Here is a 27,321-nt window from a genome sequence, read left to right as displayed (position 1 = left end):
TCCCAGCAACAAAAGGCCCAGAAATAGCATCAAAGGCAACAATTCTTTACTGGAATTCCAGATTTTATAAGTTTAATCAACTTTCCATTATTCAGGTCAACTAGCACTCTTCTCCCCAGTCCCTACCAATTGGGTCACAGGTCAGTAGGCACAGAATACATACATATCTACCCACCCACACACACAACCCCAATACACATGCTGACTTCCCAAACGGATAATCCAAAATGACTTCAGGATCATCAGTCTTTTTAATAGCTATATTGAGCTATAATTTATACACTATAAACATTCATCTATTTAAGTAGTAAGTTTACAGAGTTGTGCACCATCACTACAATCCAGTTTTAGAACATTTCTATCACCTCAAAACCCCTCCTGCTCATTTAATCTCCTACCCCCTCCAGCTTCTATCAAACAGTTTTATCACGTCTTCTCTTCCTTAGATTCACAAAGAAATTAAACGTCCCTGCTCACTGGAAAGTCTACAAAGCATTACTTTTCTTACAAAACAACTTAGTTCTAAACTCTCCTGTGGAGCGGGGAAGAAAAGATCTAAGAGCATCTCCATAATCAGAACCAAGGAGCCAGTCTGAGAATGAGCAGGCTCAGCAGGCAATCCTCAGGCCCGCCTGCAAGCACTGGGAAAAACAGACCATGAGGTAGAAGGCAGGAAGGCCCGGCCTGCAGGAGATGCTTACCAACTTCCAGAAGCTCTCATGTTTGCTTGGATTCTCACTGCCCAGGACATCTGCCAACAAACTGTCCACTTCACACACATGCAGTCGGACCCAGTCAAGGAGGTGAAGAAGGAGAGGGCCAGCTGGGAGGAAAGACTCTTGTTACACACAAAAACCTCAGTTTTATCCACAGCAAATTCCACTTTCCCAATGTATAGACAGAAAATGTAGGGCAAACAAGATGACTATGTAGGAAGTAGTTTATCCCACTTAGGTGGGCACCCATATGGTCCTGGATAAATACCTGGACTAGCAAATGGACCTTTACGAATAGTTCCTCTGAGCCAGGCAGCTCCACCTTTCATGAATTTTAGAAAGGGCTGAATCTCCCCTCCCCCTCCACCCCCAATTCTTCATGACTATGCAGTACTCTATGGCTATGTAAGGAATGGCCACTTCGGGATTGCTACTGACTAGGCGTTAGGTATGAGAAAACATAGCAACAGCCCTCAAAATACACTGGAGGAGGTAAACATAGAAACAACTAATTTTAATTTCACATTGCTCAGGGCTTTAGCGGGAGTATGAGTAAAAACCTCTGACTGCACAGAGATTATTAACACTCATACGGATAACAGCAAACATAAACCATCAAGAGAATGCAAAAAAGCCTGCAGCACCTCCAGAGAGAGCCCGCTCATGCCAGGATACCATACTGACCACAATTCAGTTCAAGAACAGGGACTAATTCAGAGTGGACAGTTCACAAGTAGGGCAGCCCCCTCCCCAATCACTGTAGACAGAATTCTCCCAGTGACTTTGCCTCCCACCATCTAATCCCTCCTCACATCCCTAAAACATTTTTCCGTTCTTTTAATTTTTATTTTTAATTCTAAACAACCAACATTTATTATTGCACATTTCTGAAGGCCAGAAGTCTGAGATCAAGGAGTGGACAGAGTTGGTTCTTTCTGAGGCTGGGAGGGAGAACCCATTCCATGCCTCTCCCCTGACTTTCCAGAAACTCTTAAGCTTGACCAGTCCACCATATGAATCTTGACCACCCCTGTCACACATTAGTCCAGTATGCTTTCCTGGTGTTTTTCAGGGGTCACCTGACCAACATCTTAGGTTTTTAGAAGGCATTCTTTCTGACTTTTTGTAGTATCTGACAAAATGGCAAACTTCCTTGGGTGTTATGTACAGCTTTCTGCTGGTTACATTGATGAAAAGTGAGGAAAAGAGCATCCTTGGCAATAAAACGCTCGCTCACCACAACACGCAGGAAAGACAGAGGAAAGGGCAGGGGGACATCTTTGATGTTGTGAAGGGGTGATTCCATGCTCACCTGGGGCTACTTCAATAAAAAGAATCTCACAAAGGTTCCAAATGAGCTCCATTGCTGACAAAATGGAGACCTAAGGAAGAAATGGAGACAAAGTTTTAACTAAAAACATTCCTGACATTTCTCTTAGAGCAAAGGAATGAAGAAGCAGGGCTTGAATCATATGACGGTCATTCATTATTAATTCAGCAATTACTGAATAGTCCTATGGCAGGGTTTCCCACAGGGAAGCCAGTGAGTGAATTTTAGGGGGTGGTAGGCAGACTAACATTTTTTTTTATTTTAATGGTTCTTGTTTTAGTTTAATGTGCATTATAGAGGAATATAATTAGCTCATCACGCCCAAGGTCTTCATGAATATTTTGATTTAGAAAGAGGCTCTAAGTAAATGGGAGATGATTCTTAGAAAAATATTCAGTAAATAATATTAAAAATTCTACAGATACAGAAAAAATTGTGAAGTTGATACTCAAGGGACTAAAGTTTAAGAAAGTCTATTAAAAGTCAAACCCAATATAAGACACAAAAATAAATCAGGTCTGGACCCTGCCCTTAGGAATATGCAGTCTCCTCTTCCCCATCATCCTTTCACACACAAACACAGACTGTCTTATTCATAAGGGAAAACAAATGCTTTGCTGACTGCGCTAGAGCGCCCCAGAGACAGTGCACTAGTCCCTATTCACTCCTAAGTTTGAACACTGTCAACATTCTACCGAATAAATTCTTTCACTCATCTTCCAGCTCCAACTAAAGTAAACAACTCAGTAAAAATACTGGGTTCATGAGCTGAGTACAGTTTATAAAAATAATTAGTGATTCCAAAAGCTCAGCTATCTCAGGTGACACAATGTGGTTAGGATTGACATTTCCCATAAGAACTGGAAACTCAGGGCACCCGTGTGGCTCAGTTAAGCATCTGCCTTCGGCTCAGTCATGATCCCAGGGTCCTAGGATGGAGCCCCATATCAGACTTCCTACTCAGCGGGGAGTCCATTTCTCCTTTGCCCCTCCCCCTGCTTATGCTCTCAATCTCTCTCTCAAATAAATAAATAAAATAGAAAAAAAAAAAGAAACTAGACACTCATACAAATACTTATCAAGCACACCCCTGTCTTCCCATGGTGCTATGGCCTTGAAGGGGACACCAGGAAGTTCAAGATGATCCTTACCACCCCCAAAGAGTTGTCTGTCTAGCTGGAAAGAAAAGACTTCTGCAAAAACAATGATTGTGGAGCACCTAGGTGGCTCAGGTAGGTTGTGTCTGACTCTTGATTTCAGATCAGGTCATGATATTAGAGTCGTGGGATCAAGCCCTGCATCTAGCTCGTCGGGCTCACCGTTCAGCTGGGAGTCTGCTGGAGATTCTCTCTCTGCCCCCCTCCCCCTGGCCCTCCCCCTGCTCAGACTCTCTCTCGCTCTCTCAAATCTTTAAAAAACAAAACAAGGGCGCCTGGGTGGCTCAGTCGTTAAGCATCTGCCTCCGGCTCGGGTCATGATCCCAGGGTCCTGGGATCGAGCCCCATATCGGGCTCCCTGCTTAGCAGGGAGCCTGCTTCTCCCTCTCCCCCTGCTTGTGTTCTCTCTCTCGCTGTGTCTCTGTCAAATAAATAAATAAAATCTTTAAAAAAATAAAAATAAATAAAACAAAACAAAACAAACAACAACAAAAATAATGATTGTAAAGTCACCCTAGGTGTGTGCTAAGGACGCAGAAGGACATAATGGTACCAGCTGGACAAAAAAGGTGGCCCCCTTACCTGGCTGCTGAACTGGCGACCACTGACTGGATCTTTAGCAGCAACTAACAACACACAAACATTTTAAGTGAGGAATGAAACTTTTAGTCTCACAGTTATACCTTCATATACCAGGTTCTTTGGCTTATGCCTTTGTTTCTGCTAATGACCACCCATTTTCACTACAGATTTTTATTTTTTAAGAGCGCACATTGAGGGGGGGGTTGGGAGCAGAGGAAGAAAGAGTCTTAAGCAGGCTCACACTCAGCCCGATGTAAGGCTTAATCTCACAACCCTGAGATCATGACCTGAGCCGAAACCAAGACTCGGATGCTTAACTGACTGAGCCACCCAGGCACCCCTTCACTATAGATTTTTAAAAAATGCTTAGTATCTTTTTGTTGCAGATCAATGATTTGCAAACCCAACACCCTCAAGTTACAAGTGACACTTTCAACTGCAAACTGCAAACAGAAACCATCAGGTTATAAAAGACTCTACTCAGCATCCAGCAGTCACAGGGCTCTCATGCTTATGGTGACTTTAAATCACCAAGGTTAGGGGTGCTTGGGTGGCACAGTCGGTTAAGTGAACAATTCTTGGTTTCAGCTCCAGTCATAATCTCAGGGTCTTTAAATCAGGCTCCAAGTCAGGCTCTGTGATCAGCACAGAGTCTAAGACTCTCTCACCCTCTGCCTCTCCCTCAATACTCACACATGCTCTCTCTAAATAAATAAATCTAAGAAAGAAAAAGGAAGGAAGGAAGGAAGGAAAGAAAGAAAGAAAGATCACCAAGGTTAAAGAACCAAGAATGTGATTTTCAAAGATTGTTAATTTGGCCCTCAGTCTCACACCTGTAGACTCAATATGCTCTAACTTGAAAAACGTACTCAAGGGGTGCCTGGGTGGCTCAGTCGTTAAGCGTCTGCCTTCAGCTCAGGTCATGATCCCAGGGTTCTGGGATCAAGTCCCACATGGTACTCCCTGCTCCGCCAGAGGCTTGCTTCTCCCTCTCCCACTCACCCCTCTTGTGTTCCCTCTCTCGCTATGTCTCTCTTTGTCAAATAAATAAATCTTTTAAAAAATTTAAAAAAAAAAGAAAGAAAAATATACCAAGAAAACTGCCAAAAGGGGCGCCTGGGTGGCTCAGTCGTTAAGTGTCTGCCTTCGGCTCAGGTCATGATCCCAGAGTCCTGGGATCAAGCCTGGCATCCAGGAAGCCTACTTCTCCCTCTCCCGCTCCCCCTGCTTGTATTCCCTCTCTGGCTGTCTCTCTCTCTGTCAAATAAATAAAATCTTAAAAAAAAAAAAAAAAACTGCCGGGGCGCCTGGGTGGCTCAGTTGGTTAAGCGACTGCCTTCGGCTCAGGTCATGATCCTGAGTCCTGGGATCGAGTCCCACATCGGGCTCCCTGCTCAGCAGAGAGTCTGCTTCTCCCTCTGACCCTCTTCCCTCTCATGCTCTCTATCTCTCATTCTCTCTCTCTCAAAGAAATAAAATCTTTAAAAAAAAAATTGCCAAAAAATTAAGAATTATGTAAGACAGGAAGTAAGAGTTTTAAACTGGAAAGTCAAATAGATTCTACCTTGCAGTATCTACAGCCAGATAAACATTTAAATTACTATCACATGTACACACATAAAATCCTTACTTGCAACCTGGTGCATTTCCTCCATACATGCCCTGATGACTGATCGGTAGTTCTTACTCACTCGGACCAATCTACAAAATGAAATGACATACAAGATAAGCCTGGTGCATCTTGTGGTGACAAAAAGCAAGCAGGTTCTCAATAGAAGATAGGAGCTTGCTCAAAGACAGGAATCAACCTAAAGGAGTTCCTAACAGCCAAAGGTGGAACAACTTGAGCATCAAAATAAGTAACATATGAGATAACCCGGGGGTAAAATAAATATCCATGAATCCATACTGATATTAATTGTTGCAGATGAGATCCACTGATGGACACACTAACTAGTGGTTGAAAATTTAAGGAGAAATAGGATTTGCATAATCTCAAAGTTTCTGCTCCAAATACTTACTAGTTACAAAGGGAAAGACAGTAACTTTATAGTGAAGAAACCCAGTAGAAACCACATTAACCAAGTGATCGAGGTCAACAAAACCAGTATAAAACATCAACATCGTGAACCCCATGATATGACGTACTGAGGACACACCATACCAGTCCTGTGGTATTCTTACTAAAAATGAATAACCTTAAAAAAAAATGCATAACCTTTCTCCAATCATGAGAAAACACTGGAGAAACCGAAACGGACGGATAGCCACCAAAATAATTGGTCAATATTTTTCAGAAGTGTCAAGGTCATTAAAGAGACTAAGGAAAAAAAACTAAATGCAACCTGAGTTGCAGAGGAGAAAAAAGGACCTTACTGGAAAAACTGGTGAAATTCAAATGAAGTCTTGAAACATAATGCACTGATGTAAGTTTCCTGGTTTAAGTAACAATAATATGGTTATGTAGATATTAATGTAACAAAGCTGGGTGAGGAATGTGCAGGAATCTATTATTTTTGTACCTTTTCTTTTTTTTAAAGATTTTATTTATTTATTTGACAGAGAGAGACACAGCGAGAGAGGGAACACAAGCAGGGGGAGTGGGAGAGGGAGAAGCAGGCTTCCCGCCGAGCAGGGAGCCCAATGCGGGGCTCGATCCCAGGACCCTGGGATCATGACCTGAGCCGAAGGCAAATGCTTAATGACTGAGCCACCCAGGTGCCCCATTTTTGTACCTTTTCTGTAAGTCCAAAATTAGTTCAAAAGAAAGTCTTTAAAAAAAGAAATGACAAAACTAAACAAATATCCACAAGAAAGCAATTTGTTTAGTTACAAAGACGCAATCTTTAGCAAGAAAAACAGTTTTGGGGGTGCCTGGGTGGCTCAGTTGGTTAAGCGACTGCCTTCGGCTCAGGTCATGATCCCAGGGTCCTGGGATCAAGCCCCACATCGGGCTCCCTGTTCGGCGGGAAGCCTGCTTCTCCCTCTCCCACTCCCCCGCTTGTGTTCCTTCTCTCGCTGTCTCTCTGTCAAATAAATAAATAAAATATTAAAAAAAAAAAAAAAAAAAAACAGTTCTGGGGCGCCTGGGTGGCATAGTTGGCTAAGCGGCTGCCTTCAGCTCAGGTCAGGATCCTAGAGTACTGAAATGGAGTCCGGCGCCGCATCACATCGGGCTCCCTGCTCAGTAAGGAGTCCACTTCTCCCTCTCCCTCTACCCCTCCCCCAACCCCTGTGCTCGCCCCCCCAAATAACTAAATAAATAACTAAATAAAATCTTAAGAAAAAAAAGAACAACAATGCATTTCATTTGGTTGTCACAATTTACTTGTGGACTTCAGCACCTATCAGCAGCCTACTTACTGAGCTTTTCTGGATTTTCCAGTCAACTCTTCTTCAATTCTCTGGAGGCCCACAAAGATTCCATGGGATTCATTGAAGAGTTTTCTCAAGATCTGAGAGTAAACATCTATATCCTTTCGGATGATATAGATAAAGGGGCAGCCTGGCTCAGTCTCTGATTTTTCTAAAACAGAAAAATTTAACATCAATCACCATTACCCTCATACAAGAACTCACTTTAAACTTTTTTTTAAGATTTTATTTATTTATTCGAGAGAGAGAGAGAAAGATCACAAGCAGGGGGAAGGATAGAGGGAGAAGCAAACTCCCTGCTGAGCAGGAAGCCCAATTTGGGACTTGATCCCAGGACCCTGGGATCATGACCCCAGCCGAAGGCAGATGCTTAACACTGAGCCACGCAGGTGCCCTAAATTTTTTTTAAGATTTTATTTCCTTGGGCGCCTGGGTGGCTCAGTGTTAAGCATCTGCCTTCGGCTCAGGTCATGATCCCAGGGTCCTGGGATCGAGTCCCGCATCGGGCTTCCTGCTCTGCGGGAAGCCTGCTTCTCCCTCTCCCACTCCCCCTGCTTGTGTTCCTGCTCTCGCTATCTCTCTCTCTGTCAAATAAATAAAATCTTAAAAAAAAAAAAAGATTTTATTTCCTTGATAGAGAGAGAGAGAAGCAGGTTCCCTGCTGAACAGGGAGGCCCATGTGGGGCTTGACCCCAGGACCCTGGGATCATGACCTGAGCCAAAGGCAGATGCTTAACTGACTGAGCAACCCAGGCACCCCTCAGTTTACATTTTTAATTGAGTTATCTAATTACAAGAGCCTCAGCTTCTTTGCTACTGATTTCATTTTAAAAAGTATGAATTAGGGGCACCTCGGCGGCTCAGTTGGTTGGGCATCTGCCTTCAGCTCAGGTTATGATCCCAGAGTCCCAGGATGGAGCCCTGCATCGGCTCCCTGCTCGGCGGGGAGTCTGCTTCTCCCTCTGCCCTTCACCCCGCTTGTGCTCCTCTCTTGCTCTCACTCTCTCTCAAATAAATAAATAAAGTCTTTAAAAAAAATAAATAAAAAGTATGAATTGGGGTACCTGGGTGGCTCAGTCAGTTAAGCGTCCAACTCTTTGTTTTGTTTTTCAAGATTTATTTTTTGACAGAGAGAAAGAGACAACAAGAGAGGGAACACAAGCAGGGGGAGTGGGAGAGGGAGAAGCAGGCTTCCCATGGAGCAGGGAGCCCGATGTGGGACTAGATCCCAGGACCCTGGGATCATGACCTGAGCTGAAGGCAGATGCTTAACAACTGAGCCACCCAGGCGCCCAAGCGTCCAACTCTTGATTTTGGCTCAGGTCATGATCTCAGAATCATGAGATCAAGCCCCCCGTCAGCCTCTACACTGGGCATGGAGCCTGCTTAAGATTTTCTCTCTCCCTCTCCCTCTGCCCCCAACTCCCCACTCGCATGCCTGCTCTCTATCCAAAAAAAAAAGTATGAATTATCATTTATTTTTTAAAATTAATTTACTTTTTCTCTTATTTTTTTAAAGTAAGCTCTAGGTCTGGGGTGCCTGGCTGGCTCAATGGGTAGAGTGCGACTCTTTACCACAGGGATCTGAGTTTGAGCCCCACATTGGGTGTAGCTATTACTTAAAAACAAAATCTTTTAAAAAAATAAAAGTAAGCTCTAGGCCCAACATGGGACTTGATCTTATTTTGGAACAACCTTTTGATTCCATCAACTGAAATATGCCGAAAAACATTAAAGTCACTTAATATTAGCCTATGTATAACTCAATAAATAAGATAAACCTACAGCCAAGAGCCTCATGGGTGGTTCAGTCAGTTAAGCGTCTGCCTTCAGCTCAGGTCATGATCCCAGAGTCTTGGGATAGAGCCCTATGTTGGGCTCCCTGCTCAGTAGGGAGTCTGCTTCTCCCTCTCCCTTGGCCCTTGGCCCCTGCCCCCTGCTAGTGCACACACACTCTCGCTCTCTAATAAATAAATAATCTAAAAGAAAAAAGAAACCTATAGCCAAAATTTTATATAACCTCAAATTCAAATAAATATATTACTTTGTACTGCCATTACCCCTAAAACAAAGAATCAAGAGTTGCCTAAACTATTTTGCAACAGTGATAAAAAGGCTCTATAATGATAAATTATAAACCAGCAACTTGTGGAAATTTCTTATATAACAGCTTCTTGAACAAGCTCTGATGATGTTCAATGGCTTGTCTCTAATGAGATTTCAATAGACATAAACAGAAAATCTCATGTTTCCAACAATCAAGGACAAACTAAAAATGCTGATAAGCTTTCCCATTAAGTATGAAAAGAGGCCAGACATATTCAAAGAAAGTTCTCTTCTAAGCAATTGTCCCTTTGGCAGCTTCTAGAGCTCTGCCAAGCTTGAGATCTTTTTTTTTTTTTTAAGATTTTATTTATTTATTCATGAGAGACAGAGAGAGAAAGAGGCAGTGGCAGGAGAAGCAGCCTCCCCCCTTGGAGCAGGAAGCCTGATGCGGGACTCAATCCCAGGACCCTGGGATCAGGACCTGAGCTGAAGGCAGATGCTTAACTGACTGAGTCACCCAGGCACCCCAAGCTTGAGATCTTTAATACTAAAATATCCCATAAACTTTTGGCAACATCAGGTACAACTGTTAATGGTAAAATTAAGAAAAACTACATTGAAAAAATTTTTTTAACTACATCACTTCAAAACTGCATGAACTGCACACCACATGATTTGCCAAAATTATGAGACTTCCATTAGAGCAATCCCCTCTTTATAAAAGAAAAAAACCTCCACATTTGAATAAAGAACCTATCAAAGGTTTGCAAGAAAATATCTTCAACATTTCCTGAGACTTCTCTTGAAATGGAGAAAGCAAAATCAAATGTCAAAATTTAGTTTTATCTTGCTACTAGAGGAGTCTGTAACAGAAAGATCCATGTCCAAAACCTAAAGGAGCTTAAAGAAAAAGGAAGAGCCATTTCACTCTCCAGATCTTTTGTGCTTTATAGCAACAGCTAACAGAATTCATCAAGTTCACAATACCACAAAAGTAAGGGCTATGAGAGCTGCAGTTTCACAGTAAGGGGACTGCTGTGAAGGGAATTTAGTCATTCTGGACAAGAAGGGGGAAAAAACCTGAAATTTTTAAATACAAAGGAACACCACAAAGATTATTAATCTTTTTCCTGTACTCAACATCTTCCAGATCCCATAAATTAATGAAAATATTAAACAGCTAAAGGTTCAAAAATGAAAATGGTATAAAGTAAGTTCAACTGTTTCTTGCCTCAGTTAGTTAAATCTGAGAGAATAAAGGAGAACAACCAAATGTGACAAGGTGGATAACCTGGAAGAAAAAAAAAATAAAAACCTACCTTTTTTGTTGAAGGAGGTTTCACACACCAGCATCTCTCCTGGACCCCAGTCAAAACACATTTGCTTCTTCTTTGAATTCACTCCCGGAATCAACTAGTTAAAAAAAATTTAAGAAAAGGGGAGGGGGGCACAGACACTGTTATTTTTACTAAAGGCTTTGCTTTCAAATGATTTCCAAGTAGAACGCTAGAAATAAGTGGCCATGAAAATTAAGTGCTAATCTATGTATACAGCTCACCGTGTGGTTGAGGTCAGCCCAGTCTGTTAAACCCTGAATAAGCAAGTGAGCTTTCCTGGGCACCTCAACTCAGCCTGCCACTTTGCAAGTGTTGATAAAAAGGAAAGCTATCCCTAATCAACTGCTATGTTGTAATTTAATGATCTATAGTTCAGAAAAATGGAATTTTAAAAAAACAGAAAAGAAATCAAACTGTCTGGGGTGCCTGGTTGGCTTAGTTGGTTAAGCGTCTGCCTTCAGCTCAGGCTGTGATCCCAGGGTCCTGAAATCGAGTTCCATTGCATCAGTTCTTTCTCTGCCTCTGCCTCTCTCTCACGAATAAATAAATATATCTTTAAAAAAATGAACTGTTGGGGTGCCTGGGTGGCTCAGTCATTAAGCGTCTGCCTTTGGCTCAGGTCATGATCCCAGGGTCCTGGGATCGAGCCCCGCATCGGGTTCCCTGCTTGGCGGGAAGTCTGCTTCTCCCTCTCCCACTCCCCCTGCTTGTGTTCCCTCTCTCGCTGTGTCTGTCAAATAAATAAAATCTTTAAAAAAATAAATAAAAAATAAAATGAACTGTTACTTACTAAAAGGAGCCCTCCAATACCATGGCTTCTGAGCCATCTCTTTGATGAGGACTCTCAATTTTTCTCTCCAACTCAGATCAACCCCTTTGAGCCTCAGCCTCATATATCCAAATACCTAATCCACACCTTTATAGGTTACCTAATCTCTAGAGCTATATCCATAACATCAGAACCAAAAAAGAACTCTTGATGCTCATCTCCAAGTCTCATTCCATTCCCCCACTGGGAGAAAGCCTTCCCCAACTGTTAGGAGTAATCTTTTGATTATTCTCTTTCCCTTACCACCTCTGTCCAATCAGTAAATCCTGTTTACTCTTTTTTTTTTTTTTTAAGATTTATTTATTTGAGAGAGAGAGAGAGAGAGAGAGAGAGAGGGAAACAGCATGAGAGGGGATAGGGTCAGAGGGAGAAGCAGGCTCCCCACTGAGCTGGGAGCCCAATGTGGGATTCGATCCCAGGATTCCAGGATCATGACCTGAGCCGAAGGCAGTCGCCTAACCAACTGAGCCACCCAGGCACCCAACCCTGTTCTGCTCTTAAATAAGCCTGAATCCAACTACTTACATGTCTACCAGTCTAACCCAAGCCACCATCAACTCTCATATAACTGCAACAGCACTTCTCAGTGCCTGAAATGACTCTCCTACATGGTTATTACCTCACAAGGGTAGGGGATTCCGGGATTCTCATTCACTGCCTAGAAGAGACCCTGGCACAAAGTTGGCACTCCATAAATATTTTTGGCAGAGAATAAATTTGGCTGGCAATAATCTGGTCTCAAGACAAGTGCAGTCAGTTCTTAGGAAGGGCTAATGCAGTCATTTAACTACTAAGCAATGTCTAGTAAGCCTTTTTCTGTACTGTGCTCTAGAAATACAACAATGTATAATACAGTTTCTGCCCTCCAAAAGCTAGCAGTCTACTGAGGAAGTCCAATAAAAAAAGGCAGTAAGAAAAGTGGAGGGGCGCCTGGGTGGCTCAGTCGTTGGGCATCTGCCTTCAGCTCAGGTCATGAGGGATCGAGGCCCACATCGGGCTCCCTGCTCAGCGGGAGGCCTGCTTCTCCCTCTCCCTCTCTCCCTGCTTGTGTTCCTGCTCTCGCTATCTCTCTCTGTCAAATAAATAAATAAAATCTTAAAAAAAAAAAAGAAAAATGGAGAAATGTTAAGGCAGAGATAAACACAAAAGAGGATGTTTTAGCAGACTCTTAATGGATGAATAGGCCACGCAAGGGGGAAGTGTTATACACAGTGGTACTGAAGCAAATGGGTATCCATAGCAGAAAATAAACTTCACACCATAGACAATATAAAACTTAGACACAAATGTAGAGAAAAATCTGTAAAATTTGAAAAGCATAGCAGAAAATCTTTTTGATCTTAAAGTAAGCAAAGATAGGACACAAAAAGCGCAAACTACAGAACAATTTATAAATTGGGACTTTATCAAAATTAAACTTCTGTTCTTCAAAAGATTTTTTTTAATTTTTTAATTTTTTTAAAGATTTTATTTATTCATTTAACAGAGAGAGACACAGCGAGAGAGGGAACACAAGCAGGGCGAGAGGGAGAGGGAGAAGCAGGCCCCCCCACGGAGCAGGGAGCCCGATGCGGGGCTAGATCCCAGGACCCTGAGACCATGACCCAAGCCGAAGGCAGACGCCTAACGACTGAGCCACCCAGGTGCCCCTTCAAAAGATATTATTAAGAAAATGAAAAGGCAAGCCACAGATTGGGAAAATATCTGCAAAACACGTATTTGATATCTAGAATATATAAAGAACTCTTGCAATTCATTCATAATAAATAACCCAATAACAAAATGGACAAAAGATTTTAACAGCCATATCACCAAAGAAAATATATACATATAACATATAAGCACATAAAAAGATGCTCAGTATCTTTCATCATTAGGGAAATACAAATCAAAGTGATAATGAGCTATCACTATATACCCACCAGAATGGCAACGGCTAAAACTTAAAAAGACTGACCATACAAAGAGCTGATGAAGATATGGAACAAATGGAACTCTCACACTTGGCCGGTGCATAAATGGAATCTGGACAAATGACAGTTTATTTTATTTTTTTTAATATTTTATTTATTCATTCATGAGAGCCAGAGGGGGAGAGAGAGAGAGAGAAGCAGAGGGAGAAGCAGGCTCCCAAGGACCAGGGAGCCTGATGCGGGACTCAATCCCAGAACCCTGGGATCATGACCTGAGCCGAAGGCAGACGCTTAACCATCTGAGCCACCCAGGCGTCCGACAGTTTATTTTAAATATGAATCTGTCCTATAACCCAGCAAATCTACTTCTAGGTATTTATCTTAGAAGAAACAAAACAAAACAGGCAACAAAAACTATAACTTAGGGGTACCTGGGTGGCTCAGTCAGTTAAGTGGCTGCCTTTGCTCAGGTCATGATCCCATGGTTCTAGGGTTGAGCCATTTGTCAGGCTCCCTGCTCAGTGGGGAGCCTGCTTCTCCCTCTCCCTCTGCCAGCTGCTTCCCCTGCTTGTGCTCTCTCTGTCAAATAAATAAAATCTTTTATAAAAAAAATTTTTTTAGAGGCACCTGGGTGGCTCAGTCGTTAAGCGTCTGCCTTTGGCTTGGGTCATGATCCCAGGGTCCTGGGATCGAGCCCCGCATCGGGCTCCCTGCTCGGCGGGAGGCCTGCTTCTCCCTCTCCCACTCCCCCTGCTTGTGTTCCCTCTCTCGCTGTGTCTCTCTGTCAAATAAATAAAATCTTTTTAAAAAATTATTTTTTTAGGGGCGCCTGGGTGGCTCAGTTGGTTAAGCGACTGCCTTCGGCTCAGGTCATGATCCTGGAGTCCCGGGATCGAGTCCCACATCGGGCTTCCTGCTCAACAGGGAGTCTGCTTCTCCCTCTGACCCTCTTCCCTCTCGTGCTTTCTCTCATTCTCTCTCTCTCAAATAAATAAATAAAATCTTTAAAAAAAAATTATTTTTTTAATGAAAAAAGATTATTCTACCCTCTACTTTGAATCTATATGTAAACATCCTTAAATCTGATTACTAACTGGCTTTTGTGTGCCTTAATGATAGGAAAAAATTGTGTAAGAGCAGACACAGCTGCCATAAAAGGCGACTCGATGATATCAATCTCCTGAGGGTGTGCTTAGAGTAAGCTCAAAGAACACATTACCTCTCAAATACAGACATGACTGAGTTTGAACTTGCATAGTTGAGGTTTAGACACTAGGCTGCAGTTCTATCAAGAAAACACCTCTCTGTAAGGCTGTGTCAACAAAGTCAATCAGTTTCCTACCTGGTCTCCCCAACACCAACGTGGAGCTGAGCTATCAAAAGTCCATCACCACTACTGGTGTTAAAAATATGCTTAGATCATCTTCACTCAATTTGTAAAAGCAAGGCTAATTATCATGGCTCAATATCAAAGTAGTGACTCCCCAGGGTTGTGCAGGTTACTGGAAAGATGCCCCCATCGAAAGATTCTGACATAAATGGAGGAAGGAAAGGCAAGATGATGTGTAGTTTGAAAAAGCTCCAGTGATTCTGATATTCTAATTTTTCTTGTCACTGACACTGACACAGTCCTTGAAACATAATATTTAAAGTAATTTATATAGGTCTTAAAAAATTAACACTCTACAGCAGTAAGTTTTATAGAGTAACAACCCACATTAACTGCTATTTACGATCTCATGTCTCATTTTGTCCAGTTAGCTTTGAAATGACCCTCATGTTTATTTTTTTTTAAAAGATTTTATTTACTTGTTAGAGAGACAGAGCGTGGGCGAGAGAGAGAGTGAGCAAGGGTACAAGCAGGCTCCCTGCTGAGCAAGGAGCCTGATGCAGGACTCGATCCCAGGGCACTAGGATCATGACCTGAGCCGAAGGCAGACACCTAACCGACTGAGCCACCCAGGCGTCCCTGACCCTCATCTTTAATCTCTGGTTTTGCCAAACACTGCTTTTCCATCTGATGGCTTTAGCTGAAAACTGCAGGCATCTCAACTTTCTCAAAAGCAATAAATATACGATCAGGCAACCTGCAGTTTAGTGAAGCTTACAACTTACCAAGAGCTAAGAGGTGCAGAACAAGCCAATAATGGACAGAAATATTTGCCCTAGTCAGGGAGGTAAGGGAAGGCTTTCCTGAGAAAGAGGGTGCTGGTTCTTGCATTTGAAAAACGAGGAGATAAACCCGAGAGAAAAAGAAAGTGTTCCAGGCAGGAGGATCGGTAGGTATCTCATATCTAAAAGCCACGAATCTCTTTACGAACATTATGGATCATTCATATTTGACACTCGAAAGTCCAGACAGAACTGAAAGCAAACAGAGCGATAAGAACAAGAAGTCTCCGAGAATAAGTACTTTTAGTAAATCTTGGGCCAGCACGGCACAAGCAGCAGAACCCAAGCTCACGGTGTTGCGATATGAAGCTTAGATCTGCGGAAGACAAAAGCTCCTTCGACCTCTGCTTGGTCGGAGCCCGCTCACTAGAGCACTAGCCCAACAGGAAAAGCGAGGGAAGTGGGATGGGAAAGTCGGGAAGACAAGAGAGGGTGAGGGATGGAGTGAGGAGTGAGGCCTCCGAGCCAGGCATTTCTGAATATACAAAAAAGAGTAGAAAGCTAGCGACCCACTACTGCGACCCAAACACGAGCACCTAGCTAATGAGACCTCCGAACCGTGGCAACTGAGCTAGGGAGGGAGACAAGCCTACAGTGACTAAGCAGACACAATCATCGGACCGTGAAGGCAAGACTGTTGCGGGTGCCCTCACCGTGACGGTCGGCTCGCCGTCGAGTTCCTCCATACCGCCTCGCCTCAGCGCCCTGGAACTTGCACTGCCGCCGATACTCCCGGCTCAGGCCTCCCGCTCACAGCCGGCTGCGAGAGAGAGGACCCCCTCCGGAGCGCCTCCTGCACTGCCTGCAGGCCCAAACGCCCATCGCTACAGGGTCCTCTCCTCTCGGCCACGATCCTCCCTCTGCGACACTCTACACATGTCCCTCCTTCCTGGCCGGCGACAACACGACAGGGAAAACAGAGCCAGAGCAGCCTGTCCTCACAATAACCCTTCAACCAGGTCAGGCGCCGCCGCGGACAGCTCCGCGCCGGCCAGGGAAAAGGCCCCCGGAGACGGCGGGAGCCGCGGCGGTGCGGTTGCGCGTGCGCGGGATGGGGCGGCTGCTCTGAGGCGAGTGCAGGCCCTGGCCCCGGGTTGAGCGAGCTCATGGTATCTCTGGACTCTGGCAGTTCTCGCTCCTGTGTGGTCTGCAAGTTAACGTCGTCGCAGCTGCTTCTCTGAACGGTATCCAGGCTTTGCCCAATCCCCGTCGGTCTACCGGGCTTGTTTATGAAGGCGGTCGCTGCTCCGCCCACCCCAAAACGCTCAAAAGGCACGCAGACTAAAGCGGCGGAAACAACTGTGAAATCGAGACAGCTGGGCTTGCTTAATTAAATACAAATACTAGTTTGTTATCTCACCAAAGCAAAGCAGAAAAGGGGACTTAAATCAGGGAATCCCAGACCTTGTTATGTAAAACTGAGAAGTGTTCCAATAACTTAAAGGAGTAATTTATTTTGTAAATGCCATACTTGCAAATACATACGCATACAGGGAAGAAAATAACGACTGTTTCTAAATTAACGAATAAGCAACTTTTCGAACGAATTGAAGATAATTCGAAATTTAAAGATAAGTCTTAGGAAATACTGCCTGGAAGTGTAACAGCTGCTTTTATTTAGAAAAGAAATTTAATCTGAAAACAAGACATAATCTCAAAACTCTCCCTTCCCTGAGGTTCTTCTGAACGGCCTATTTGAATTGGTAGAAAAAGATGACTTGGAGTGGTTAGGAAAATCCTGTCACCCCAATAGTTCGTTCTTTTGAGGTACAGAATCTGTTAAGCAAAGGAAGAAAAATTCTTGTGGCTATCACAATTTCATCCAAATCTTTGTCTCTGAAGACAGCTATCCATAGGATGAACTTTAATGCAGTTTTGCACAAAATTCCACACTGTTCTACCATCTGTGTCTTAATGCATTTTCCAAATGTTTCACAGTTTCACTGATCTGAATGTTTCTAACACGAGTGGTGTGACTATGAAGTATGAGGAAGCATTCATGTCCATGCCTAATCTTTTCTGAAAGTAAAATGAACATTCGGGGTGCCTGGCTGGCTAAGTCAGTAAAGCATGCAACCCTTTGTTTTTTGTTTTTTGTTTTTTTGAGCATGTGACTCTTGATCACATTGGGTATAGAGATTACTTAAAATCTTGGGGCGCCTGGGTGGCAGTGGGTTAAGTGCCGGACTCTTGATTTTGGCTCAGGTCATGATCTAGGTCTTGAGATCAAGCCCCAAGTGGGGCTCTGCACTTAGCATGGAGCCTACTTAAGATTCTCTCCCTCTCCCTCTGTCTCGCCCCCCCCACTCTCTCTCAAAAAATAAAATTAATTAAAAATAATAATAAAGGGGCGCCTGGGTGGCTCAGTTAAGTGTCTGCCTTCGGCTTGGGTCATGATCCCAGGGTCCTGAGATCGAGCCCTAAGTCAGGCTCCCTGCTCAGCTGGGAGTCTGCTTGTCCCTCTTCCTCTGTCCTTCCCCCCCACACTGCTGATGCTCTCTCTCTCTGTGTCTCTCTCTGTCTCAAATAAATAAAATCTTAAAAAAAAAAAACAGGATTAAAGACCAAAAAGAAAAACCACCTTTCTCAAAGGGAGACCTGAGAAAAAACTATTTGAATGACAAAGACCTTGGAAAATTTTAGTACTACAGTTTCTTGATTTTTTTTTTTAAAGAACATACTTTTTTTAAAGATTTTATTTATTTATTTGATAGAGACAGAGATAGCGAGAGCAGGAGCACAAGCAGGGGGAGTGGGAGAGGGAGAAGCAGGCTTCCCGAAGAGCAGGAAGCCCAATGCAGGGCTCAATTCCAGGACCCTGGGATCATGACCCAAGCCGAAGGCAGACACCCAACGACTGAGCCACCCAGGCGCCCCAGTTTCTTGATATTTTAAAACTCATTTGAAGGGCGCCTGGCTGGCTTAGTCAGTAAAGCATGTGGCTCTTGATCTTGGGGCTGTGAGTTCAAGCCCCATGTTGGGTGTAGTGATTACTTAAAGATTAAAAAAAAAAAAGACCCTCATTTGAAGAAGCATTGAAATTGTCTGACCTTGGACTAGGTAATACTAGGTCTGGGAATAAGTATTCTGGGAATACTAGGAAAAAGTATTAGAAACATATTTTGAGGGCGCCTGGGTGGCTCAGTTAGTTGGGTGTCTGCTTTCAGCTCAGATCATGATCTCAGGGTCCTGGGATCCAGCCCCATGTCAGGGAGTCTGCTTCTCTCTATCTCTCCCTCTGCCCCTCCCCCTGCTCTTGAGTGCTCTCTCTCTCTAATGAATAAATAAAATCTTAAAAAAAAAGAAACATACTTTGGTCTAAGAGCACTACACACCAGCAACTTTACATAATCGTTCAAATACGTTTACTTTTTTTTTAAAGGAAACTAAAGCTAATAGAGTTATTATTCTATCTATGGACCTTTTTCTTCCTTCTAGTCCCTCGATATACTTCCAAGAATGAGGTTTCAATTACATAGTTTATAAATCCTCTTTTTCTTACGTATAATCATAAATGAATACTTTTGGAAAAACAATCATTATACAAATCTTTTTGTCTTGTCTTCCATAGGCTCCTCCTCTCCTTATATTGGTTGGTTTAACTCCTGAATTCCTGTATCTATACTGAAGAGTATTCAATCATGCAAGAGAAATTTCAACCTGAGGTATATCAGAACCCAAGGAAGACAGAATAAAATACTTCTGGAATCAAATAAAAATCTCCTAAAACGAAACATAATTATTGCCCAAAAGTCAAACCAGAAATCACTTTCAGTCACTCCAAAGTCAAACTAAGAATCATTCTCAGATCAAGCCAGAAGAATTGTGCTCTAGCACATCTCTAGATGTGGCCCATATAAAGTGCTAAGGGGATGCATTTAATGCATCCTAGTAAATTCAAATCTCCCTAGCCTGCAGAGAAATAAATACATATATCAAGCAACGTAACTATTTTGGAAACAAAGTAGAAATCTATAATCAAGAGGGGCGCCTGGGTGGCTCAGTCGTTAAGCGTCTGCCTTTGGCTCAGGTCATGATCCCAGAGTCCTGGGATTGAGGCCCGCATCGGGATCTCTGCTCAGCAGGCGGCTGCTTCTCCCTCTCCCTGCCACTCTGCCTACTTGTACTCTCTCTCTCTGTTAAATAAATAAATAGAATCTTGAAAAGGAAAGAAAGAAAGAAATCTATTATCAAGAAACATAGAGGGGTGCCTGGGTGGCTCAGTTGGTTGAGCACCCAGCTCTTGATTTCAGCTCAGGTCATGATCTCCTGGAGCATGGAGCCTGCTTAACATTCTCCCTCTGCCCTTCCCCCCACTTGAGCACACACTCTTTCTCCCTAAAAAAAAAAAGAGAGAGAGAGAGAGAGAAGCATACAAATATTTATGTACTTTGACCCTGTAAGTCCTCTCTTGAAAATTTACTTCAGGGGCGCCTGAGTGGCTCAGTCATTTAAGTGTCTGCCTTTGGCTCAGGTCATGATCCCAGGGTCCTGGGATTCAGCCCCACTCCATGCTCAGCAGGGAGTCTGCTTCTGCAACTCCCCCTGCCTGTGCTCTCACTCTCACTCTGCCCTCTCTCAAATAAATAAATTTATTAAAATCTTAAAAAAAAGAAAATTTATTTCAAATAACTTCAAAACAAAAATGGTATATTTTGGTATGTGCTATATATAACACAACAACAAAAATTTATCAATCTCCACACTATTGACATTTTGGACCAGAAAATTCTATGTTGTGAGAGCTGTCCTGTACGTTGCAGGATGTTTAGCAGAATCGCTGGCTTCTACCCACTAGATGCCAATAATACCCCTCAACAATTTTAACAACTGAAAATGTCTCTAAATATTCCCCATATTCCTTAGGGGACAAAATCACCTCTGTTAAGAATTGCTGGTATCAATGTTCAACCTTAGAGGAACAGAGGAATAACTAAGTAAATATAACAGCAATGAGATTGCCCGGCTATTTCGAAGAACTATGAAGAACATGGAAAAGACTCTCAAGATGTTTTAAAATGTTCACCTTTTTTTGTCCCCATAATTGTTTTTTTTTTTTAATGGAAAGGGTTACACTTTTTTATTTTATTTTTTTAATTTAATTTATTTATTTGACAGAGAGAGAGACAGCGAGAGAGGGAACACAAGCAGGGGGAGTGGGAGAGGGAGAGGCAGGCTTCCCACTAAACAGGGAGCCTGATGTGGAACTCCATCTCAGGACCCTGGGATCATGACCTGAGCCTAAGGCAGACACTTAACAACTGAGCCACCCAGGCGCCCTATATGGAACTTTTGAATTACTATATAGTACACATGAAACTAATATAACACTAACTGGAATTAAAATAAAAACTTTAGAAAGAAGAAAAAGTCATCTTTTAGCATGTTTACCAGATAATTTTAAAATCAAAAATTGGGGTGCCTGGGTGGCTCAGTCGTTAAGTGTCTGCCTTCGGCTCAGGTAATGATCCCAGGGTCCTGGGATCAAGCCCCTCATTGAGCCCCTCCTGGAGCCCCTCCTGGAGCCCCTCCTGGAGCCCCACATCCAGCCCTGCATCTAGCCCCGCAGGGGGCTCCCTGCTCAGCCAGAGGCTTAATTCTCCCTCTCCCACTCCCCCTGCTTGTGTTCCCTCTCTCACTGTCTCTCTCTGTCAAATAAATAAATAAACTTAAAAAAATAAATAAAAATAAATTCAAAAGTAAACCAAAAATTTTTCTACAATTAAATTACAAATAATATTTCTAAAATTATATAAAGATATTTACATGTGCATAAAGACCAAATTAAAATTTGAGAGATAAGGAACACCTGGGTGGCGAGTTGGTTAAGTGCCAGACTCTTGATTTCAGCTCAGGTCCTGATCTCAGGGTTCTGAGATCAGGCCCCAAATAGGGCTCCGCACTGAGCACAGAGTGAGCTTCAGATTCTCCTTTTCCCTCCCCTCTGCTCCTTCCTCCAACTCACAGGTGTGCAGGCTCTCTCCCTCTCTCAAATAAATAAAAGCTTTAAAAATAAATAAAATAAAATTGAGAGATAAGTGTTGTATTATGGGAATGGGAATGAATTAAAATCTTTTATTCTTTATTTTATTTATTTATTTAAGTAATCTCCACACCCAATGTGAAGCTTGAACTCACAACCCCAAGATCATGAGTTGCATGCTCTACCAACTGAGCCAGCCAGGTGCCCCCAAAATTTTTATTCTTTTAAAAATAATTCCTGGGGGCGCCTGGGTGGCTCAGTTGGTTGAGCGACTGCCTTCGGCTCAGGTCATGATCCTGGAGTCCCGGGATCGAGTCCCACATCGGGATCCCTGCTGGGCAGGGAGTCTGCTTCTCCCTCTGACCCTCTTCCCTCTCGTGCTCTCTCATTCTCTCTCTCTCAAAAAATAAATAAAATCTTTAAAAAAAAATAATAATTCCTGGTAGGGCGCTTGGGTGGCTCAGATGGTTAAGCATCTGCCTTCGGCTCAGGTCATGATCCCAGGGTCCTGGGAGCGAGTCCCGCATCGGGCTCCCTGCTTCTTGGGAGCCTGCTTCTCCCTCTGCTTCTCTCTCTCTCTCTCTCTCTGTCTCTGTCTCTCATGAATAAATAAATAAAATCTTTAAACATAAATAAATAAATAAATAAATAATAAAAATAATTCCTGGTATTCGTGGGTGGCTCAGTGGGTTAAGTATCTGCCTTCAGCTCAGGTCATGATCCCAGGGTCTTGGGATCGAGCCCTGTGTCAGGCTCCCTGCTCAATGGAGAGCCTGCTTCTCTCTTTCCCTCTGCTGCTCTCCCTGCTTGTGTGCTTGCTCTCTCTCTCTGTCTCTGTCAAATAAATAAAAAAATCTTTTTAAAAAAATAAAAATAGGGCGCCTGGGTGGCTCAGTTGGTTGGGCGACTGCCTTCGGCTCAGGTCATGATCCTGGAGTCCCGGGATCGAGTCCCGCATCGGGCTCCCTGCTCGGCGTGGAGTCTGCTTCTCTCTCTGACCCTCCCCCCTCTCGTGTGCTCTCTCTCTCTCATTCCCTCTCTCTCAAATAAATAAATAAAATCTTTAAAAAAAATAAAAATTAAAAAATAAAATTAAAAAAAATAAAAAAATAAAAATAATTTCCTGATGTTTTAAACACATACAAATACACATATTGATACATACATATGTACACATACACAAATAAGGCCTTATTTGTGAAAACTTGCTCTATGGCCCCATGTAAGACTTCAAGTTGAGAAATAAAATTATAAATGTGACAAGTTCTCTATTGGAGGAGTAAAAGCTGTTCTAGCCCTGTGGCTCTCAAATTTCAGTGAGCTTCAGAATTATCTAGAGTGCTTGTTAAACCACTGACTCATGGACCCTATCACCAGAGTTTCTTATTCAGTGGGTCTAGGGTGCCGCCCAGGTATTTGCACTTCTACCAGATTCACAAGTACAGGTGATGTAGTTGCCCAGGGGACCACTTTTTGAGAACCGTTCTCCCAGTTCTGTTCTCCAGCTCAGGGTGAGAGTAATCACTCACAAACAGGAGCTTGAAGTGTATAGATATTATCTATATTTGGCACAACTGTGAAATATGAGATTTGCTCAATATCAGTTCATTTTTTTTTAAGATTTTATTTATTTGACAGAGAGACACAGCTAAAGAGGGAACACGAGCAGGGGGAGTGGAAGAAGGAGAAGAAGGCCCCCGGCCGAGCAAGGAGCCCGATGCGGGGCTCAATCCCAGGACCCCAGGACCATGACCGGAGCCGAAGGCAGACGCCTAACAACTGAGCCACCCAGGCGCCCTGATATCTGTTCATTTTATGAGACAAACAGCCTCAAATCACTGGCCCTGCTTGAGTCCAGTAATGGACAGAGAAGTAGGACTGGAGTGTTAATGGGATTAGAAGAAACTGTCATTCCAGTGTAGAAGCTGCATTCAGGAAACCCACTGTAGGCATTTTTGGTATTCTCATGATGAGAACTATGTTACTATTGCTATGTCAGTAAATTTCTTTTTTAAGGTTTTATTTATTTATTTGACAGAGAGAGACACAGCGCGAGAGGGAACACAAGGCACAGGGAGTGGGAGAGGGAGAAGCAGACTCCCCACTGAGCAGGGAGCCCGATGTGGGGCTCGATCCCAGGACCCTGGGACCATGACCTGAGCCGAAGGCAGATGCTTAACTGACTGAGCCACCCAGGTACCCCGCTATGTCAGTAAATATTTATTGATCACTGGGTCTCAGGACTTTGTTACTTGCAGAGACTACAAAGGTAAATAGCAATGATACCCACCCTCAAAAAGGCCCTTATAGGGCCATCCTCTAAGTTATGTGTGTGTGCAGTATGTATATTACTAGACAGTGATGTATGGTATTGTGATTTGGGACAATATTTCCCTATAGTTATACCCCAGCTGACACATTTAAAGTGCAATATAGCAGGTTCTTGGCTTTGACTGTTGGCACTTTCTCAAGTCCTATCTTTGCCATGACACAAAGATAGAAAGCTGGAAGTTTTCTATAATATCACCATTCCAGAAATCCTCCAGATTTCCTGCAGTATTTAGGCATTCAGTATTCAATGTTCTTACAATGTTCACAGAGATAGCTCAAGTGCTCAACTAACCTTTGTTAGAATGTGAAGGAAATTTGATGTTATAAACTACACGCTTTAGTTGTCTGTGTTATAAATTCAGTTATGTGTTTCTTGGAGTTTTTGGCAAAGACTTAAAGCTCTAAACAAGACTCTGTGATTCTTGTTTTCCTACTACTTGTAGGAATATTGTTTTTTCTTTGGCAGCTGGCCCTGAAGAGTACCTTCTGGCAGGTTCACCCTACCCTTATTACCTTCTTATGCCAATTATTGATATTTAACTAGATTTCCAGAGGAATGAGGCCTTTCTTGCCCAAGTTCCTACTCACCACACAGCTCCCTCCTCACTTACCACTTCTCTCATCCTTCAGCATCCAGGAACTATGCAAGGTGTTGGGGATAAAACTGCAAACGAGACAGACAGGTCTCTGCTTTCATGGAACTTTCATTCTGCTGAGAGACAACCAAACAAAAATTTAAGTCAAAACAACTTAACTGGTGCTCCTGGCACTATTCTAGGATTTTTTTCTGCCTGTTTTTTCCTCTTCCTTCCATATGGATCTATATGCGGTCCTACAGTAACTAAGCGCTGGGCTCTGAGTTGGAAAGCCTGAATTGCACAGGATTCTGGCTCTGCTACTTCCAGCCAGGTGACCAAGTTGCCCAACCATTCTGTCTCATTTTCTTCATCTGTAAAATGGGGAAAATAATAGAGGTTTTGTGAGGATCAAAGGCTTAGTATAGAATCCCCAGATAATAATCACTCGATGAACATCTGCCATTGTTCTTTTCTGTATTTGTTACCCCTTCTACTTTCTTATTCTAAAGCACCCTCTTCCAGTGCCCAGCCACTCCCTTCCCACCCCTATAAAAATGATGAAGGGAGAAATTTTATGTTGGGAAATTTCTATCTTTTCACATATTTCCCCCTTGGAAATTGGAAAGGGACTCCTAGTATACAACGTCAGTAGATTCCCTAGGTTCAACTGACAGAATTCCGGTCTGCCATTGGAAAATATTTTTTCTTTTTTTTTTTAAGATTGTATTTATTTATCTGAGAGGGAGGGAGAGAGAAAGAGAGCACACAAGCAGGGGGAGCAGGAGAGAGAGAAGCAGACTCCCCGCTGAGCAGGGAGCCTGATGCAGGGTTCAATCCCAGTTCCCTGGGATCATGACCTGAGCTGAAAGCAGACGCTTAACCAACTGAGCCACCCAGGCACCCGTGCCATTGGAATATATATGCTCACACATTTGAATATGCTTAACTACTTTTTATAGGAGCTCCTCCTTTGCCTGAAGGTGATTTTGTAATTTAGCATAACTTTGAAGAGGAAGGACATTGTAAGACACACCTGTCGCCCAAAAGCTAACGACTAAACAACCATTTGATTATTGGAGGCCCTCATATATTAATAAGAGTAAGTTTAACATGACATATTCCTTTTTGATGGTTCTCCAGTCTTATCAGGCTGGGAAGGTACGTGATGGCAAAAGAAGACCTAGGTTCAGGAGAGCAAGAATAGCATCTCTCTTTCTCTATAGTACCTGGCATAGCACCCAGCTTGTTCATTCCCTGGCATACAGTAGAAGCTCAATCAACACTACTTGCCAGCTGTGTGATATTGGGCAAGTTACTTAACTCCTTTGACCCTCAGTAGCAAATAAATACTACACCTACTTGGAAGGGTTTGTTTAAGGAGAAAATGAGCTAATATTAGTAACGCCCCACTCAGTGCCTGAGCAGGGCAGTTGGTTCTCTTCCCCTTTCACTTCTTGTGTATGGCCTGATTATACCCACCCCCGGCCTGATTATAAGTTATTTGAGTCAGGGACTTTGCCCAGTGCCTAGCATATGACCTTACACATAGGGATAGCTTCAATTTATTTACTCATTCAGTGAATCTTTGAGTATCTACAATGGACAAAAGCTTGGAGTTGATAGAGAGCTGGCACATTCAGGAACCCCACGTAATTGAATATGACTGAAGCAGAGACTTCCAGGAGGAAATGATGAGAAAGAGCTAGAATGGTTAGCCTGGATTAGCTCTCAAAGGGCTCTGTAGGTCTTATAAGAATTTTGGACTTTACCCTTCAAGGCAGAGGATTGCCACTGAACCAAGGAGTGGCAAAAACTTTTGTTTTTACTTTATTTTTTTAATTATTATTATTTTTTAAAGATTTTATTTATTGGGGTGCCTGGGTGGCTTAGTCGTTAAGCGTTTGCCTTTGCCTCAGGTCATGATCCCAGGGTACTGGGATCAAGCGCCGCATTGGGCTCCCTGCTCTGAGGGAAACCTGCTTCTCCCTCTCCCACTCCCCCTGCTTGTGTTCCCTCTCTCGCTGTGTCTCTCTCTGTCAAATAAATAAATAAATAAATAAAAATCTTTTAAAAAATAAATTAAAAATTATTTAAAATAAAAAAAATAGTTTATTTATTTGAGAGAGAGAATGAGAGAGAGCATGAGGGGGGGAGGGTCAGAGGGAGAAGGTGACTCCCTCCTGAGCAGAGAGCTGGATGCGGGACTCCGTCCTGGGACTCCAGGATCATGACCTGAACTGAAGGCAGTCGCTTAACCAACTGAGCCATCCAGGCGCCCTTGTTTTTACTTTAGAATGGTTTGTGGGGTGCCTGGGTGGCTCAGTCGGTTAAGTGCCTTCAGCTCAGGTCATGATCCCAGGACCCTGGGATTGAGCCTCACACGTGGCTCCTTGCTCATCGGGGAGCCTGCTTCTCCCTCTCCTTCTACCTGCTACTCCTCTGCTTGTGCTCTCTCTCTCTCTGTCAAATAAATAAAAATTCTAAAAAAAAAAAAAAAAAGAATGGTTTATGGTTCTCAGACAAGTGTGTGTAAGAATCACCAGGCAAGCTTGTTAAAAATGGGGGATTCCAGGGGCACCTGGGTGGCTCAGTCATTAAGCATCTGCCTTTGGCTCAGGTCATGATCCCAGGGTCTTGGGATCGAGCCCCATATCCGGCTCTCTGCTCAGCAGGAAGCGTGCTTCTCAGTCTCTCCCTCTGGCTTGTGTTCCCTCTCTCGCTGTCTCTCTCTCTCTGTCAAATAAATAAAATCTTAAAAAAAAATGGGGGATTCAAGAGCCACATTGCCCAAGAATATGCATTTACTTAATTTTATTTTTCTACGAATATGCATTTAAACTGGTACCCTAGGGGCCCCCATCTGCCTCAGGTGGTAGAGCATGCACCTCTTGATCTCAGGGAGGTGAGTTCAAGCTCCAAGTTGGGAGTAGAGCTTGCTTAAAACAAAACAAAACAAAACAAACAAAAACAAA

At 43.1% G+C, this 27,321-nt stretch overlaps 1 protein-coding gene across 2 annotated transcripts in view; it reads right to left on the bottom strand.

Moving 5' to 3' along the window:
• NUP85 (nucleoporin 85) overlaps window positions 1-24,483 on the bottom strand; it is a 42,614-nt gene extending 18,131 nt beyond the window's left edge. The window contains exons 1-7 of one of the 2 annotated variants that reach the window (XM_027567566.1): window positions 24,383-24,483; window positions 10,526-10,619; window positions 7,149-7,311; window positions 5,416-5,486; window positions 3,786-3,829; window positions 2,029-2,098; window positions 702-823 (exon numbers count right to left, since the gene is read on the bottom strand). In XM_027567566.1, coding sequence (XP_027423367.1) covers window positions 702-823; window positions 2,029-2,098; window positions 3,786-3,829; window positions 5,416-5,486; window positions 7,149-7,311; window positions 10,526-10,619; window positions 24,383-24,394 — 576 coding nt within the window. In that variant the 5' untranslated portion in view covers window positions 24,395-24,483. Of the gene's footprint in view, window positions 1-701; window positions 824-2,028; window positions 2,099-3,785; window positions 3,830-5,415; window positions 5,487-7,148; window positions 7,312-10,525; window positions 10,620-16,110; window positions 16,323-24,382 lie in introns of those variants that run through there. The other variant, XM_027567565.2, reaches the window with a different exon arrangement.
• Window positions 24,484-27,321: the final 2,838 nt, after the last annotated feature.

Source organism: Zalophus californianus, chromosome 16 (genome assembly GCF_009762305.2).
Source record: "Zalophus californianus isolate mZalCal1 chromosome 16, mZalCal1.pri.v2, whole genome shotgun sequence".
Taxonomy (NCBI): Eukaryota; Metazoa; Chordata; class Mammalia; order Carnivora; family Otariidae; genus Zalophus; species Zalophus californianus.
Note: the sequence above shows the minus strand (reverse complement) of the source record. Positions and strands in the feature narration are given on the sequence as shown.